The following is an 18,853-nucleotide window of genomic DNA, read 5'->3' as shown; positions in this document are numbered from 1 at the left end:
GGGTTTTAATCTTGGAATAACAAGATTAAGGGAGAATATTTATGAAGCTATAGCAACAGAGTGAGAAAAAAATGACAATTTTAATGAAGCCAGTGACAAAAGAGATTCACTCATACAATAAAAGTAGTTATTGAGCACTCTCTGAGGGTCACGAATGGTGATGGTGACACGGGAAATTGGACTGGAGCACACGGTGTTCCTCTGGGCAGGATGGTTCCTGGGCTCTTTGTCCGGTGGAGTTGAAGAATGAAACCATGGAAGAAAGGTGCTTTAGCAAAAGGTGGAAATTAATCGAGAAACAAGCACCTGGGGAGGGGGAAAGAATCCTGCTAAGTCCCTTTTCCTTCAGCGTATAACAGTCTGCAGATCTGTGTGCCTTGATATCCCCTCTGGTCAGTCACTGTCCCCCTTAGATTGGTTACTATAGCAACTCCAGAGCTCAAACCTCAAGTGAAGTAAGTGAGGTTCCCTCCTTCTTCTCCCTTATTGTTTCCCTATTCCCTCTGGGTGCTCTTCTTCCCTCTCTGAACGAGGGGCTTCCTTCTTTTATTCTGTAAATGTATATCTTTCTGCTACTCTCAGCTCCCTTATCTTTTGGAAATGTACCTTCTGCTACTCCCAGCTCCCTTATCTTATGGAAATGTAGCCTTTGCAGCTCTGTAGCCCTGTGCTTTTCCCATGGACCCCTTAACTCCTAAAATTTCCTAAACCTTCCTATTTCGGCCCTAAAAACTTCTTTCAGTGGGTACTAGATATTTGCCAAAATAAAATCAGTAACAAATGGACCAGTGAGATACCAGTGGTAAGAGAGAAGGTAAAGAATAGTATGTGGTGGGAGAATGTCTGAGGAGAGGCATGAGGTAGGAAATAATGGGATCCATTTTAAATCATTGAATTCCGTGTGCTTGTACAATGGTTAGTGGCTATGCCAAGCAGGTATTGTTTATGTACAGCTGCGTCTCCTTAGAAAAGTCAGTACAGAGTTGGGAATGCCCAGGAAGAGACTAAAGAGCACCAAGATGGGGGTCTCATTACACATATTCAGCGAGTTTGTATTAATTGACTCCGTGTGTTATTTATTTTTCTGTTAAAAAGGAAAACTTGATACTCTTTGATTTACTGAACACATTCTGACTTTTTTTCTGATTTCTCAGGTATTCGGGTAGAGTTAGTAAGTACCCATAGGTGAAAGATGTAATAGTAGCATTAGATTCAAGAAGAAATGTAAAATAATATTAAGTGAGCATCTATTCTGCTTTGACTAAAATGGCTATCAATTGGGGGTGGTGGTCTGTAATTTCTTCAGATTGGTTGTTACTTCTGCTAGCTACAACGGTGATGTATTGGAAAGTCTCAAGCTCTGTAATTGTACACTTCATATTGCTATCAGCTTAAAAAACATAGTTTCCGTTTCTTTCTGGTTAAATGTTGCTGTTTTATAAAGGAGTACTCTTCATCCATGTATGCTCCGAGCTAACTGCTGTTGCAAATACAGCTTGAGTTTACAATCAGCAATAATGAGACCACGTGGCTTAAGATTAGCTAGTTTTGTTTTTTACTTTTTTTTCATCTTTTGCAGTTTTAGGACTGGAGGTAAAAGAAAGAGAAGTGAGCTTCTCTTTACTTACTCCACTTTTCCATGCCATGCCTGTCCTTTATTGCCTGGTTGAAATTATGGCCACTCTTGGAAATGAAGCATGATTTCATGACTGCTATCCCAGACTGAGCCTAAAGCTCAGGAAGGACATACTTCTCCTATCCACCCTCCACCCTCCAAGTTAACCGCGTGCATCACAATCTGTTCAGAAGACACAGAAATGAGAATTCTGTTTTCTTCTTGGTTAATTTTTGCATATTGAATTGCCCAATTTCATGGAAATGGTGGAGGGTGGTATGTAAACATTGTAACAGGAAGCATCTGGGTTCTTCCACTGAGTTAGTTAGAAGAGGATGCTAATAAAACCATATAACAGCTTTGGACTCTAAAAGAGCCAGTGAGCATTTTTCTGTATTAGAAACAAACTGGATTTTGCATGATAAACTGTCACTTCACCAGTGCGTGTCCTTGTTACAAGGACAGGGTAAAACTATAAATTGGTCGACCTAAATTTACAAAGCCTTGAAGTACAGGTCCTGCTGATTAGGTTGATTCCATCAGCTATCCATCTGAAGAACTTGATAATGAGTTACCCAGACTTAACTTGGCTCGGAGATAACAGGACATTGTGCTGGTACAGTCTGAAAAGGGGTAGTCTACTTCTAATTTTAATTGCAATGTGATGTTTAGAAAGGCTATTCCTATTTTTTTCTATTTTAAACTAGTGTCCTAAATATGGTGTGTCCATACTACTTAGTTTAGGGACACAGGCTCCAGAGTCCAGACCCTCTTGCCATTTCAGATTTGGCAGGAAGGTAGGGCAGGGTGTTATGTTGGGCTGGAACTAGGCTGTTTCCAGTGGGATGCCAGGGGCTAGGTCCCACTGGGCCGGGGGTTCTGTGTTGAGGTGCTGGTTGTGCTGTGTGATACAAAAAAGAAAAAGGACACCTTCATTTCTAGCCTCAGGTTTCCAATCACAAGTCAGAATCCCAATTCCACGTTCCTCAAGTACCAGGGTATAGAGGTATCCCAATTTCTCCTTCAGGGACGTAAACACAGGTGACCAAGGGTGTTTGGTCATTGTCCATCCTACTCTATGCTAATAGCTCAATTGTTCCCTTTGAAATCTTGAACTTGAATGCTCAACGGGTTGTCTCCTATATCTAGTCAGTGACTAGCTCATACAAATTCTTATTCCTCCGTAAAGCATATATACCTCCAGACCTCTGCAGGCCACCCAGGGATCCGCACCGACAGACACACACTGGACGTTGGACGTTGCAGCTGCGGCTCGGCGTCTTGCTTGAGGCCTCAGTTTCCGGCTCACTGTTTGGACTCACAGTCCACGGCAGAGCTTGGGCAGATGCAGGAAGGGGGGTGGAGAGTGACCGTCTGTGGAGGAGCAGAGCAGGCCTCTCTGATCTTCCTCTGGTGCTTCCTCTTTTTATGTGCCTAGATGGGCGTCTTCAGTGTGTCTTATCAGCGGGTCCCAGGAGCCTTGCATATCTGGTTTTACATATGGGGAACAGATCACTTTATCTATTTTCTACATACAGGCCACTCAGGGGTGTTTATCAACCTGTTTATATTACATTCAATACTTTTTAACATCACACTTTAATATCACACTGTAATTCCACACTTTGATACTTATTCTATATTATTCTTATCACTATTACTATAACATTCCACCCGGTGATTCCTGAAGGGTTTACCCCAAGGGAATCAATTACTTTTATTTTATTGGGGATAAGGCATATAATGATTTTAGCAATCTTAACAAATAAACAAAAGAGGAAAATAATAGCCAATGTAAATAATATCTCCTTAATTAAAGTCCATGTAGCTTCAAATGAAGAGAGTCCATGCTGAATCCACGTGATGGGGTTGATGAAATTCCAATCAGGAGTGCAGGGGACGGTCCTCCATAAGGATAGGAGAGTGTCCGCTGTCTTGCAATTACAGTGTAGTTTTTTCAAGTCTGCTGGAAAGCAAATTTGATATATGGTGCCAAACATAGGTGAATTCCAAAGTTTATGCATAGTTTCGCCAGAGTCAAAATTGACAGGACTAATAAGGTCCGTCATCATCTGAGGTATGTGTCTAAATGGCCAATAGTTGTTATCATGAGCTAAATATTCTTCTGGTGTGATGGCATCAGTTAAAGAGGTTATCATTCTAGGACCATATTCAGACTTTGACATGTAACATTTAATGCCTACACAAAAGTTGCCAAATGTTGGAAAATTTGGAAAGCCTGTTAAATAATATTGATAATAAGTTATATCATTTTCTTTTACAATGTGTGTCATGTTATAATATGGTGAGGTAGGAAAGCCTTCTGGTAGGGTTGTGTTCGTGGTGGGTGGTGAAAAGAATGGTTGTCTGTTGAAGTAGGTTGATATGGGTGCTTCTGTTGTGAGTGTAGGTGTGGATGCCTCTGTTGTATCCTCTATTGTGGGTGTCTCTGCTGTGTTCATCATCTCCTCATATTTATCATATTCATCATAATCCTCAAATTCATCTCCTAGTTCTCCTGTATACCAAAAATGCATGAGATGTTCTTGGAATGGAACTACATTAACTAGTGCTCTCTGAATGCATGAATTATTTTCTATATTTAAATATGGATCTAAATTTGAACTATGTTTATAAATTTGGAGTTGAGAGTTATAAGGGTATCATTAGTTATATGATAAGTTGTTGTGGGAGGATCTCTTGATTGGACATCTATAATGGAAACCAATCTCAGAGTCAGAGAGTCCTGAAACCATTGTTGGGAAATGCATTCTTTCAATTGAGTGTGACCATATGTTCTCATAGAATTTTGTACATAATTCAATGTTTTAAGTTAGCAAAAATCTGGGTGGTAATGTGATGGACACATCTTGTATGTGGAGTAATATTGTAAAGAAGTATTGAAAGAAAAATCACCTATAGTTAGTGAAAAGATTGAGTTATTTGCTGTAAGTGTGACTGGGTGGTGGAAAATATAATGTTTGTTTGGTTTAGTTAGTTGTATGGATAATTTATGGGCTATAGCTGGTTTTATGGTATCTGGCTTGCCAGTATTAGTAGTAGTAATAGTAGTAGGTAAAGTAGTAGTAGGTAAAGCAGTAGCAGGCACTTCAGTAGTAATATCAGCATTAGTAGAAGTACTAAAGTAGTCGTAGTGCTAGAAGCACTAGAAATAACATCATTAACAATAATAGCAGTAAAGAGTAAAATCAATGTCCAGTGGAAAATTCCTCTGGGCCATCTAGTTCCATCATATGTTCCCATCTTTCTCTGTCTTAAAGTTCTCTCTGAGAGATTGCAGGGATATAGTTCCAAGGTGGTGTCAAATATTCTGCATTTAAGTCTCCTATACAAATTATAGTGAGTAATTAATTTGGGGTTGTTAATGGTGGAAGTGAGCTTGGGTATCTGTAAGCAGAATAGATTGCTTGTTTTCCTATGGCAATATAGTCTCTGAGTAGAGCATGAAAATGTACAGCTGTTTCTCCTGGCAAATATTCTTGTGCACATTCTGTTCAATGTATGATATGAGTGATAGGAGGAGTGTAAGAGTGATTATGGCTGAGATAAGACAATAAATAAATAATATAATGTTCATTTAAAATCTTGGTTGTGTGTTTTGGATTTTGGTTTGTTGTAGTTCTCCCTTATCATTTACTGTCCAGGAAAGTGATGCTCTGCTGTCAGCTATGATTTCCTGCAAGGACAAGGAGTTATCCTTAGAGTTTTTTGTTAAGATTTTGTAAGGAATTTTCCTATTTATTCTAGGTGGAGGGCTGAATTGGTATTCATTGATATTTTCAATGTGTGGAAGATATAGTTGTTCTAAGGGGGAGGGTCTGTTCTGTCTAGGTCTAGAATTTAATAAAAGGCATGCTTTATTTAAAAGAACTTGTAAAGATGGATATTTATTATCCATCAATAGTGTTTGCATTTTATGTTTGAGGAGTCCATTGTGCCTTTCAATTGTTCCTGCTGCTGTTGGGTTGTATGATAAGTGAAAGTTCCAATCTATGTCATATTCTGCTGCCAACTTTTGTACAGATGTGGCAGTAAAGTATGATCCTTGATCTGATTCTATGATTTGTGGCGGGCCAAAATGCATCATCCAGGTATTTAGGGAGCGTAATGTTGTATTTGCATCTGGATGTGACGATGCTGTGGCAGCAAGGATTCCTGTATTTACATCCACTAATGTGCATGCATATTTTTGTGAATATGGTACTTTTAAAGGTCCAATAAAATCTATCTGTAAGAGATGGTTGAGTATATATGGTTTATTCATTCTAGGTGGCTGAAGTGTGCGGGACATGTGTGTTCCTTTGCAAACAGTGCATGCATTTATGGCTGATATAATGTCTCTGATTAGGGCTTTTATGTTTCTTTTTAGAAACCAGTTTATAAGTGCTGATTGTCCTATGTGTCCTAATGTTTGATGTATTTGTGTAATAAATGGTATGGTCAATTTCATTTCTAATTCTGGAGGTTGTATTTTGTATTTTCCATCTTCCTTTTTAAATTTAATTGATGGAATTGGTGGCAAGGAGTAGGAATTGTTATCTTCCTTTTTTAATGCTAATGTTATGCTAAAGATTTAGATTTATCGGTGATAGTGAGGTTATTTTCTGGTGTTAGTCCTTTTGCTAGTTGATCTACTCTTTTGTTGTATAATATTGTTTTAGAGCTGTCACTAGCATGTGCATTGACATGTGTTACATATTTTTATCTTTTGTGATAAAATATGTATCTTTTCCCAGTATTCTCTAGACCATAAATCTTTACCATTAATTGCCAATTAGTTTGTTTCCATTTTCCTGACCATAATATAATGTCATTATATACTGCCCAAGAGTTTGTAAATATATATATTTTATGTTTTTGTGTCCGCACTGCTTCCTGTATAGCCATATATGCGGCTATAAGTTCTGCATGTTGTACAAAATTGGACTCACCAGACACAGTCAGAGCTTGTTGTGTCGCGGGAATGAAGGCTGCTGCCCTCCAGGTGTTGCGGTCACTGGATACGGGGGCTGATCCATCTGTAAACCAGGCATTTTTTAGTTCAGGGTTGTATTTTGGCCCCTGTACACCTATAGGTGTCTCTATAGGTTCAAACTTGTTGGCACAGGTGGGTGGCTCCACCTCAAGTTTGTTTACCTCCTTGGTGAGGAGGGCTGGTTCTCCGGAGCCGCTGGTACTAGGCGTGTTTATGTACCACTTCCACGCGAGTACCTTTTCTTCAATTTGGCTACCTGCCAACTCTTCCGCTGACATATTTAACCATGCCTTAAGAGGCAGGGTGCTCCTGACTGTTATTGGCTGTTGTCCTGTCAGAGGTTCTGTGTGTAGCAGTGCTGTATATAAAGTCCAAGTCAATTTCTCAAAATATGAGTATTTAAAATGAGAATATGGAAATTTCTTGGACCAGAATCCTACTGGCATTAGTGTATGGTCATCTTTACCTTTTTTATATAGCCCCCAATTACCATGTTCTGATATAAAAGCAATATCTAGAATTACCTTGTCACCTGGTTGTATATTTTGTAGTTAAGAGGTGGATGTAGTGTTTTAATTGTTGGAAAGCTTCTTCCTGTTCTTTATTCCATTGGGAGTTTACTGCTTTTCTAGTTACTTTGTATATAGGTTTTGCTATGTCTGACAGATATGGTATGTGTTGTTTCCAAAACATAAATAATCCCATAACTTGTTGTGCTTCCTTTTTTGATGTGGGGCTTTTAAGTGAGTCTAATTTATTGATGACCTTATTTGGTACTGTTCTTCCTGTAGAATCCCAATGTATTCTTTAATCTGTCTATTTCTGTACAGTATTTTACAGTCTATTGGATTTGCCTTAATAATATTTCCCATGATTCCTTCAATAGAAATTGTGTTTTCACAGGATTTTGTGGGTATATTATCTATGGCCATTAAAGAGATTTGGGATCCAGTGTCTATTAAAAATGTTTTAGGTAAGATTACATCATCTCAGGGTTTTATATTCAAAGTAATATATGGCCTGTTATCATTTTCCCTAAAAAACTCGTCTGCTAGAGCAAGAGAGGTTAGTTTCTTCTTATGCCCCCTTGGTTGCCCTTCCATTGGGGGCGGGGGCCTTGGTAGTTTCCCTGTTGTCTGAATGGATTATTTCTGGGTTGTTGTTGAAATGGGTTATTCTTAGATTGGTAAGTGGGGAAGGGGTTTCTGGATTGGGTTTTATTAAATGGATTTCCAGATTGATTTTTTGTAAATGGGTTTTGTGGGGGTCCCTTTTTAAAGAAAGCGTTATTCACCTTCCAGTAAGGTTTTTGCTGTGCTAGGTATGGCTTTGGTTGTGTCCAATTTCTTCCCTTGTTCTGAAAATTATTATTATTTCTATACATATTCTGGGGTCCCCTTATTTCCTTCCTTTTTTCTGTGAAAAAAGAGTAATTTTGTGTTTTCTCCTCCTTTGCTACAAAGGTGAATTTTTTATCTGTAATCTTGTCCTGATGGAGGGTGATTTTTTCCTTAATCTCATTTGGGGTTCTTGATCCTGCTAATAAATTTTGCATTTGTATTTTATATCCCTCGGGTGCATTCTTTATTAGACATCTTATGATGCCATCCACGTTAGTGGCTTCCCAGGGATTATCTCCATGGTATATTCCATTAAGGATAGTTAATTTCTCAATTGATGTTGGAGCTGGCCTATATTATTCCATGGTTTTGAAAATTGTGATGAGGAGAAATCTATATGGGGAAAAGACTTTTTCCAAGCCTTAGACACCCAGTGCCATATAGACGCCAGTGCCTGTCTTCCTTGCTGTTCTATGTCTTTTAGTAGTTGTTCTCTTAGTTTTGGGTGTTCTATTGCATCAATTACTTGTGATAATTCATCTGCACTGACCATAAGGGTGTGGCCTCCCTTCTCATACAGATGTAGCAACCAATCAATGTCTGTCAGTTCTCCCTTTATTAATAGGCCTCTAAGTTCATTCATTTCTTGTCTAGTGAAGGAGGAAAATTCTACTGTCTCTCCTTCACCTTCTGTTCCTTCCTTCCTCACCACCTTTTTTCTTACTATGGCTGGCTTGCTAGAATATTGTTCTATCACCTTTTGTGCTAATCTTTTGCCCTTATCATTATCTTCCTGAAGATTATGAATTGTATGTAGAAGTATTGGGATCACCTCTTCAGGTGAAGCCCTTTGAATTACTGGTATTAATGTGTCAGGGTTATTGGTTACTTTCTCTCCCAATCTGGGAGTGTATCCAACCTTACATTTCTCCCTGAGGCTGTCCTCTAGGGTGTGCCACTTACTTTCGGCCTGTATGTTAGCTAGTCGTTCTTTATTTCTCCTTAGTTTCTGCCAGAAGCTTCTGAGTTTTTCCATTTTAATCTTCCTTCCTATCTTGAAGGCAGTCCGGACAAATTATTATTTTAGGACCTGCTCTCCCAAAGGGATAGATGGCACAAGGGGAAGTTTCCCTCTGGACTTCAGTCAGGTATATATTGCAAAGAAAGAGATAATTGTGAGCCTTTCTTAAGAAATTCGGGATCCTGTTTTGTAATTTATGCTCTGCCATTCATTTATAAAATCTATATTTTTGTATATTCCTCTTTCTTTCCTTAATTTGCAATGAGAGAATTATTCCTTCCAACCACAATTCCTCCGTCCCGTTTATGCCACGGTTGTGCTGCCTACGTAAGCCATCGGTTGGTATAATCCGCCAACTCGGGTCCCTCCACCGATTTCTCAAGCCTAGTTTCCCCTTTCGCGTGTCCTTCCTCTTGGCTGCCTCCACAGCCCCTTGCTTACGTAAACAAGGTCGGCAGATATAACCCGTCTGCACGGCTCCGCTTGGGCAGAGAAACTGCTAGGACCCTCCCGCGTTTGCCTTCAGGAGTCAGCCTCTCCTGGGCGTGCCCTTACGGTGGACGACTTTTAGTTTGAAGTAAGCTCAAGGTTTTTCAGAAGTGACACCGATCGGTTCTCTATGCCTGATTACTTTTGGGTTTGGGTGGACAAGGTTATCTGCTCTGAGCAGGCCCAGCACTTGACGTCAGATTTGGCTAGAAGCTTCCCCTTTTCTCTCTTATCCAAATTGATCTCTGCTGTGCCCGGAGCAATTTAGAAAAAGTAATTTAGGAAATTTGGTTTCACTTACCCCCTTAATGTCCAATTTTAATTTAGCAACTGCCGACTATGCCAGTTGTCCCAATTTCTCCTTCAGGGACGTAAGCACAGGTGACCAAGGGTGCCTCAGCCAGTCTCTAAACAGACACTGACACGTACGACCCAAGGTACTTACTTAATATTGACCGAGCATAAATTACACAGGAGACAGACATGCAATGCACGAATCACTCATGGTTTATTTACAGAGTCCTGGTGGTTTCCAGACCTCGGCAGGCCACCCGGGGATCCGCGCCGACAGACACACACACTGGACGTTGGACGTTGCAGCTGCGGCTCGGCGTCTTGCTTGAGGCCTCAGTTTCCGGCTCACTGTTTGGACTCACAGTCCACGGCAGAGCTTGGGCAGATGCAGGAAGGGGGGTGGAGAGTGACCGTCTGTGGAGGAGCAGAGCAGGCCTCTCTGATCTTCCTCTGGTGCTTCCTCTTTTTATGTGCCTAGATGGGCGTCTTCAGTGTGTCTTATCAGCGGGTCCCAGGAGCCTTGCATATCTGGTTTTACATATGGGGAACAGATCACTTTATCTATTTTCTACATACAGGCCACTCAGGGGTGTTTATCATCCTGCTTACATTACATTCAATACTTTTTAACATCACACTTTAATATCACACTGTAATTCCACACTTTGATACTTATTCTATATTATTCTTATCACTATTACTATAACAAGAGGGCCGCATCTTGTATGACTGTGCATGGTAGAAGTCTATTATCACAAACACCTGATTTTTCCATGAACTCTAACAATGGTTAGTTAATCATCACATGTAGAATTACTCAACAGATTTGCTTTTTGGATCCTGAGTAAATCACCATTTCCATGTATATCTTAGCAATTAATCTTTGAATTTTATCATAATTAGATTGAATATCATGAAGTTATAAGAAAAAAAATAACCTCATGTTGCCAATAACACTAACTTGGTATTTGGATTATATAGTATTATCGCATTGATTTCTTACCATTTTAAATTTCTGGGGTGAGAATTTAATTTTACAAATTGTAGTAGTTTCACTTTTCTAATCAGCAAGTTTGATGGTTTAATGGTTGTCTGTTTTCCTTTCCTTGTCCTTTCCATTACAGGAAGCGTCCCAGTTATCTGGGCTCCCCGAGTATGTTAAAATAGTAGAAGTTGGACCTCGGGATGGATTGCAGAATGAAAAGGTAGCTTGATATCACTTTTGCACAATTTATTTTAAATGCTAAATTAAATATTAATATTTTTAAAACTCTAAAGACTTATATTTCATATGCTACAATATAATATTTGTTCTCAATTGCTAGTTGAATTTGTAAATCTTAACTAGGACTTGCTTTCAGTTAGGAAGTAATTTTCTGTTTATGTTTCAGTAGACCCTATACAAATTAATTCTAAAATAACTTTCAATGTTTTCCTAGGTTATAGTTCCTACAGATATAAAAATTGAATTCATCAATCAACTTTCCGAAACTGGCTTGTCTGTAATAGAAGTGACCAGCTTTGTGTCTTCCAAATGGGTACCACAGGTATGTAAATCCATAACTCCTTATCTGGATCCTTAATTCAGCCTGGCCAAGATTTAGAAAGCAATGTGATGTACATTGTGATATAATTATTAATTTGTTATCTTCTTACAAAATGTTAGCGCATATACTAAGGTAAGATTATGGGAAAAACCCCTTTGATGAAATATCTTAGATAAATTAAGTCCTAAAAAGTTATTTAGAATTCCACGTTAATCCCACCTGAGTATATGGTTCAACATCATGGGCAGAGGATAAGGCTGGTGGTCCCTGACATCTTTCACCCCCACTCAGTTTAAGATTCCCCTGAGATTCTGCCTTCAGCACTCATCTCTGTGCTTTTTTGCCAATCCTCCCAACATTAATAGTTGCTTCTAAGAGGATCACAAATCTGTGTTTCTAGTCCTCCCCTTTCTGGTGAGCTTCAGCTACTTGTACCACCAGTACCTCAAACCAGTGGGTTCCAAATCAAACTCATTGTCCATCCTATTGTATGCTAATAGCTCAATTGTTCCCTTTGAAATCTTGGACTTGAATGCTCAACGGGTTGTCTCCTATATCTAGTCAGTGACTAGCTCATACAAATTCTTATTCCTCCGTAAAGCATATACCTATCTCTTCTTTTCAGTCCCATTGATACATTAGTAGCCCACACCCTTATTGACCAATTATTGTGATAGTCCCTTAAATGATATCCATACGCATTGCTTCTCTTTTTTTTCTTTATATATAGGGTGTCCCCAAAAATGTACACACACTTTTAATGATTATAAAGCCAGTGTTTATCAATATACTGTTCATTTTCAAAATTTAAAATAATCTAACGAAATTAATAATTTTTGTTAATGCCTATTTTCAAACTGATGACTGTTCTGGTCCAGGCACTGCTGATAATGCGAAGCAATGACATCACAAACATCAAGAATCATTTCCTTCGGTATTTTTTGCCCTCAATTTGTCAACTATTGCCAGTTTTGTACCGTAAACTTTATCTTTTATGTATCTCCATAAAAAAAGTCTAGTGGATTAATTTTCTTTGTTCAAACCTTAGTCTGGCTTCACCCAATATTCAGATAATTTAAACCTGAAAAGGAAAGAAAATTAAGTTAGTTGTTAGCTGTTAAAGTGTGTATATATTTTGGGGGGACACCCGCTGTCCCCCCAAAATGTATATATACTTTGAATGATTATAAAGGCAGTGTTTGTACTTCAACTGTGTTTTAAAACTTCCACTAGCATTTTAGGATGGATTTTCTTGTTTTATTTTTAATTTATCTTTATTATTAAAACTATTACAGATGTCCCTTTTGTCCCCATTGACCCCTTCTAGCCAGCTCCTGCCCCTGCACCCCCGGCCTTCACCACACCATTGTCTATGTCTATGGGTTATGCCTATATGCATATAAGTTCTTTGGTTAAATTCTTCCCCTTACATCCACCCACCCCAGCCTTCCCTCTGCAATTCATTAGACTGTTCCATGCTTCTATGTCTCTGCATCTATTTTGTTCATCACCTTATTTTGTTCTTTAGATTCCACATATGAGTGAGATCATGTGATACTTGTCTTTCTCTGACGGGCTTATTTCCTTTGTTCAAAGCTTAGTCTGGCTGAAAAGAAAGAAACATCAATTGAGCTGTCAGTTGTTAAAGTATGTATACATGTTTTGAGGACAACCTGTATTTTTCCACTCCTAAAATAATCTCCCAGAAATATCAGCCTTCTCAAACTTCTTTAGATTTCCCTTCTCCCCATTGAAAAGGTCAGGAAACTTCGGCCTGGTATTCAAGGCTTTTTTCCTGGGCTCTTTTTTCCTTTCCAGTCTTAACTCTGTTTTCCTATTTCATTTTGCTGAAGCCCTGCCAAGTCAAATTGCTTTTTGTTTTCTATTTACATGTCCTGCCTCTTTGGCTCTATAGCTCTTTATTCATACTTTCTCATGAGCATCTCCACTTCTGCATTACTCTGAAGTTATAACAGGATGATGTGAAAAGTCTTAAAACATTAAAGCCTTTTTAATTGCAAGACACTGGAAGCAGCTCAGCCGGCATGGCTCAGTGGTTGAGCATCAAACTATGACCCAGGAGGTCACCGTTTGAATCCTAGTCAGGTCATATGCCCAGATTGCAGGCTCGATCCCCAGTGTGGGGTGTGCAGGAGGCAGCCGATCAATGATTCTCTCTCATTATTGATGTTTCTACCTCTCTTTTTCCTCTCCCTTCTTCTCTGAAAACAATAAAAATATATATTTTTAAAAAGACATTGAAAGGAAGCAATAGAAACCAGTATAATTATTGGTATTAGTAATAAGTCACTTTCCACTGAGTCAGTATTCAAATATCAGTTACTTGTGTTCATTCTCCAAATAGACCATAATTTTTCTTTCATCCCATTGTCACCGTTTATAATCATATTTTTTGTAAATATTTTTCAATAATCTCCTTCTTGGACTATAAGCCTTATAGAGGCAGTGATGTGTCTCTCTTGTTTATTGTGCCCCTTGTGTTTGGTGCCTAATGAGTAAGTGCTCAGTAAGTAATTGTGAAATAACTAGAGGCCCGATGCACAAAATTCCTGCAAGGGGCTTGGCTCTCGCAGCCCTGGCTTCGTCCGGAAGGTTGTCCAGAAGGACATCTGGAAGGTCATTTGGCTGTCCGGTCTAATTAGCATACTAGTATTACACTTTTATTATTATAGACTAGAGGCCCGGTGCATGAAAATTCATGCACTGGAGGGGGGGTTCCTCAGCCCAGCCTGCCCCCTGTCACAGTCCGGGAGCCTTCAGGGGTTGGAGGCAACCTGGAGATCAGGGGAAGGCGATGCCTCATCACACCTCTGCTGCTGCCACTGCCAGCAGCGCAAGCCTCGGCCAGCCCTCGTTACCTGAGCCTCGGGCGGCCCAAGGCGGCTGGGCAGCAACCATCCAAGGCTTGCCTGTGCCTTGGGCTAGCCCTGGGCGGCTGGGGGGCTGAGGGACCTGGGGGACTCCAGAGGCAGGCACACGGAGTGGCCCCGGCGGGGCAGAGGGGACTGGGCACTGCCATCTTGTGGCTGTGGGCACCACCATGTTTGAGGGCAGGGCAGCCAATTAGCATATTCCCTCCTTATTGGCTGTGGGCGTCACCATCTTTGAGGGTGGGGCAGTCAATTAGCATATCCATCCTTATTGGCTGTGGGTGCCACCATCTTGGAGGGCAGGGCAGTCAATTAGCATATTCCCTCCTTATTGGCTGTGGGCGCCGCCAACTTTGAGGGCGGGGCAGTCAATTAGCATACACCCTCCTTATTGGCTGTGGGTGCCGCCATCTTTGCGACAGCATGAGGGTCAATTAGCATATTCCCTCTTTATTAGATAGGATTAGTGAATCAATTAGCCTGAAAAAATAGCTTTGCATTCTTTGTTTTGTACAAGTGACTTTTATTTTTGGTGACATATTTGGTCATGTCTAATGAAGGTCACAAATATTTTCCTTAGGAAGACACACATAGCTTGATGAGACTGTACATATTTTCTTTATATTTTCACTCTGTAAAATGCTACTTATTATTATTTCACTTATTGTCATTAATTTTAAAAGAATGTGAGACCCTTTTATCATCTCTAAGACTTCAAGAAATTGCTGCCGTGTTTGATTCAGCTGGTGCTCATTCCACAGACTTGATTATTGGTGGAGAGACACTGGAGTCTGGTGTCACTTTAGAATAAGGGTGAAGAGAGAGAATAGTGCATGGTAATATTAATTAATGACTAATTAAAGTTATATTTCAGATATTATATTTTATTATTCCTCAAGATATTTTTATTTCCCAATAGTTTTCTAAAACTGCCTATAAAGTAGTCTTCTTTCCTATCATAATGCTCATTGGTCACATTTATTATTAAGCAATACTGGAAATTGATTGGTGGATTATTGTTCAGATTGATGGAGGACACGCCCAGTGGCATTTAGCAGGAAAGGGATAGGATCCTTTCTAGAGGGCCATGCTTCTTCTTGCTAAACTAGTGAAGAGAAAAGATGGACAAAACAATAGGGAAGCAGTCCTCTGTGAGCAGTAATGGGAAAATGCCTTCTGGCCTCACATTCAGTAGATGCATGTGATGGAACCATAAAATAACATGATTTATTCTGGACTTGGTCCTGCGGTGAATTTGGGACTTAACCTATTGAGACTTAGTGAACTCTTCCTAGGCTCAAAGTATTATGGAATAAATGACGTAATTCCCCACATAGCTCTTGAGGACAGCTGCGGTGAGGTACACGTTCCTCTGGTACTGTCTTCCTGTCTACATTCCTCCTTGAGCTGGAGCAAGTGACGTAACCTCTTTGAACCTTGGAAATCCCAGCAGTGATGCCTGCAACCTGGGAGGTTTGGGGCAGCAAGGCCTGTGACTGGGTCCCTGAGTGTGACTGCCCAGAGCCCAGAGCATGGACTCCTGACTAGTGTCAGTAATGAATGCCTGACTGACGGACAGACTGACTGACCGGTCCTGGGCTCCACAGAAATTCACTGCCTTCGCTCTTTTTCTTCTCTCTTCTGCCTTTTTCTTAAAGCTTAAGATATGTGTTTAGTTTAAATATTTGACTGGGCCCAATCTGAATAATTTAAGATACTAATCTTTCAAATACTAAGGAATATGTTATATATTTCACTTTTATTACTCATCTGTTTACATGCATTTGTAAACCAAAAAAAAAAGTTTTTTAGATAAATTATGTATCTATAAAAGCAGTGTGCCTGAATGAAAGACATGATGAGGTTCATATTCTAAAATTACACTGGTCACTTACTACAGAACATATCAAGTGTATGTCAAAAGGCAATATTGAGCCCTAGTTGGTTTGGCTCAGTGGATAGAGTGTCAGCCCACACAGTCTGAATGGTTGTGGGTTCGATTCCGATCAAAGGCATGTACCTCTATTGCAGGCTAGATCCCTGGCCCTGGTCGGTGCATGTGGGAGGCAACCAATTGATGTGTCTATCTCACATCGATGTTCTCTCCGTCTCTCCCCCTCCCTTCCACTCTCTCTAAAAATCAATGGAAAAATATCCTCAGGCGAGGATTAACAACAACAAAAAGGCAATATTTTGAATATTCCACTTTTGCTATTTTATTTTCCATAGTTGTGTTTGTGTTTTAGAAATCACTGAGCTTGACTAAGCAGAGCAATTTTTTATTGTTGTAGCTGCAGGTCATCTCATTATGTAACTGCTGGTTTTATACCAACAAAAAAGGCCTTAAGTCAGAAGAACTAATTCACAGTGATAATTCCTCTTTTGAAATTTTACATCTTTCGTATTTTAGAAGAAACTGTTATGACATCAGACTCACCTAACTTAAAGTCATGTCTGAGATCTGTGACAGAACAACCTTAGTACAACAGCTTATGAGTAATTGTTTGAAGTAACTTCTATTTCTTCTAAAGACTGAGCTTGGCCCCAAACTGGTATTCTATTAACTCTGCATCTTCTGTTTCTTCCCGTCAGACCTAGGTCATGGGAACAGTTCTCTAGTTTATGTTTAGATTGCTGCTTGTTCACTTATTTCTTTTTTTAGTGTTTTAAAGTTTTTTTACAGTTTCCCTCCTACTGTTTTGTTTGGCAGTGGCTTTCTAACTAAATCAGCTAAAGAAAGTTCCATGTAGCAGGGTGCCATGTAAAACAGGATCCCACACCTATACTCGAAATGGCCAGAGATGATAAAATACCTGCCATGAAAAAAAAAAAAAAGTTCTTTACAACTTATCTAGAAAAAGTTTTCCTTAGAGTGACTTACAAGAACATTTCAAATGAGTCCAGATAGCCCTCCAATTCAGTGGGACAAACAACAATAACAGCTGAAAGAAAACATGTTTATAAAAATGGACAGGTTTATGGCAACTTAGAAATGTGGCTCTTAGTAGTCAGCTATTTAAATCGTTATAAATACATTAATTGTAAAAAGTGAACTAGAGTTTTACATTCATCCTGAATTTAGACATGTGGCTTTAAGCATTTTCATTCACATGAGTGATTCAAGTGAACATCATTTATTTAAAAATAAGAATACATCAAATGTATACAAAGCTATATGTTTATGTATATCATATGCAAAGTCTTGGTTATAAATATTTGCTCCCCATTTAATTAATTTTTAACTATTGGAATGGATGGGTCACAAATCTTGACTTGTCAGCAAGGGATAGAAAAAGACTTTCTCTGTAAAAGTAAAAGGAAATAGACATAAAAGACTGTAACAATTATTTACAAATCAGTCTAACACTTAAATATATGGCCCAAGTACAATGTAAGCAAGAAGGAATGTGTAAGCTTTTCCCTACCCTCTTTTTACTGTGTGCTGCAATTAATTCTTTATTGGTAATGAAAACACACTTACTGGATTGAAGTTTAAGATTCAGCTTTTCATTGATGAGATGCAGGAGGCTGTAGCTTCTGTTACTGAGTTTCTTCCTGGCTTTATTCCTGGCTCTGCTTTTTTTGAGGGGGATGGGTGTGTGAATAGGCAAGGAAGGGGGTAATTTAGTGGGGATGTTGATTTTGTGTGTGTGTGAGAGAGAGAGAGGGAGAGAGACAGAGAAACAGAAAGAACGAGATAATGCCCCTGGGCATGCAGACACACAGAGCCCCCAAATTCTTTTGCTTATGAAGCACAGTTAGCTGGCAGGGTAATTTTATCATCTGGGAAGTGTTCCAGGGTGAGTCTCATTCATTATAAACCCCAGATGAGTTGGCCTCTGCCATCTCCCCAAAGAGGATCCTGGTGAAATTTACCAAGACCACAGTTTCCCATTTTATAGGGTTATAGGATTCCTTTTACTCAGCGAGGTTGGGGCTGGACGGGGAGCAAGATTTAACCCAAACTCCATTCAAAGGAGACTGATTTGGAACACGCAGTTCTGGGTTTAGTACACGTTTCCACTGCACACTAAGTTTGACCGTCACGTAACCCCTGTCCTATTTGGTACCCTTACGCCTTCCACATGTTATTTCTATAGTAGAGTTGGATCTGTTTGATTATGACAGTTAGGCTCGGCCAGTTCAGATCACCCAAACTAGTCAATGGTGAAGTACATCTCCATTTCTTCTTCTTTTCTCCGGAATTGGTAGCCCGGGAGCACACACTAGTGCTGCTTCCTGTAAAAAGCTTATATTCAAGAGGTTTAAGGGTATATTCTTATTAACTATAGTTTCTAAATGTACTAGGCTTGTTTCATTTTTTTAAAGTATGGTTTTATTGAGTTTAGAGTGAGAGGAAGGGAGAGGGATAGAAAGATAGAAACTAGAAACATCCATGAGAGAGAAGCATCCATCCACTGCCTCCTGCATGGCCCCTGCTGGGGGTTGAGCCTGCAACTGGGGCATGTGCCCTGACTCAGAATGGAACCGGTGACCACTCGATGCATGGGTCAGTGCTCAACCACTGAGCCACACTGGCCAGGCTTGTTTCATTTTCAACTTACTTGAGCATGTTGAATTTCTTCCACGTCAGATAATAATTGCTTGTGTGTTCAAAATTTGGTCTCAGAGAATAAAGACATGAAGTTCTCTAGTCAAT

The 18,853-nt window shown here is 39.6% G+C and overlaps 1 protein-coding gene across 1 annotated transcript in view; it reads left to right on the top strand.

Moving 5' to 3' along the window:
• Positions 1–18,853, top strand: part of HMGCLL1 (3-hydroxymethyl-3-methylglutaryl-CoA lyase like 1) — a 185,731-nt gene that overhangs the window by 46,859 nt on the left and 120,019 nt on the right. Inside the window, exons 2-3 of the mRNA XM_008153316.3 lie at positions 10,880–10,960; positions 11,195–11,302. Coding sequence (XP_008151538.1) covers positions 10,880–10,960; positions 11,195–11,302 — 189 coding nt within the window. The remainder of the gene's footprint in view (positions 1–10,879; positions 10,961–11,194; positions 11,303–18,853) is intronic.

This window comes from Eptesicus fuscus, chromosome 10, assembly GCF_027574615.1.
Source record: "Eptesicus fuscus isolate TK198812 chromosome 10, DD_ASM_mEF_20220401, whole genome shotgun sequence".
In the NCBI taxonomy this organism is placed as follows: Eukaryota; Metazoa; Chordata; class Mammalia; order Chiroptera; family Vespertilionidae; genus Eptesicus; species Eptesicus fuscus.
The sequence above is the reverse complement of the archived record's forward strand: the minus strand, read 5'-3'. Positions and strand labels throughout refer to the sequence as shown.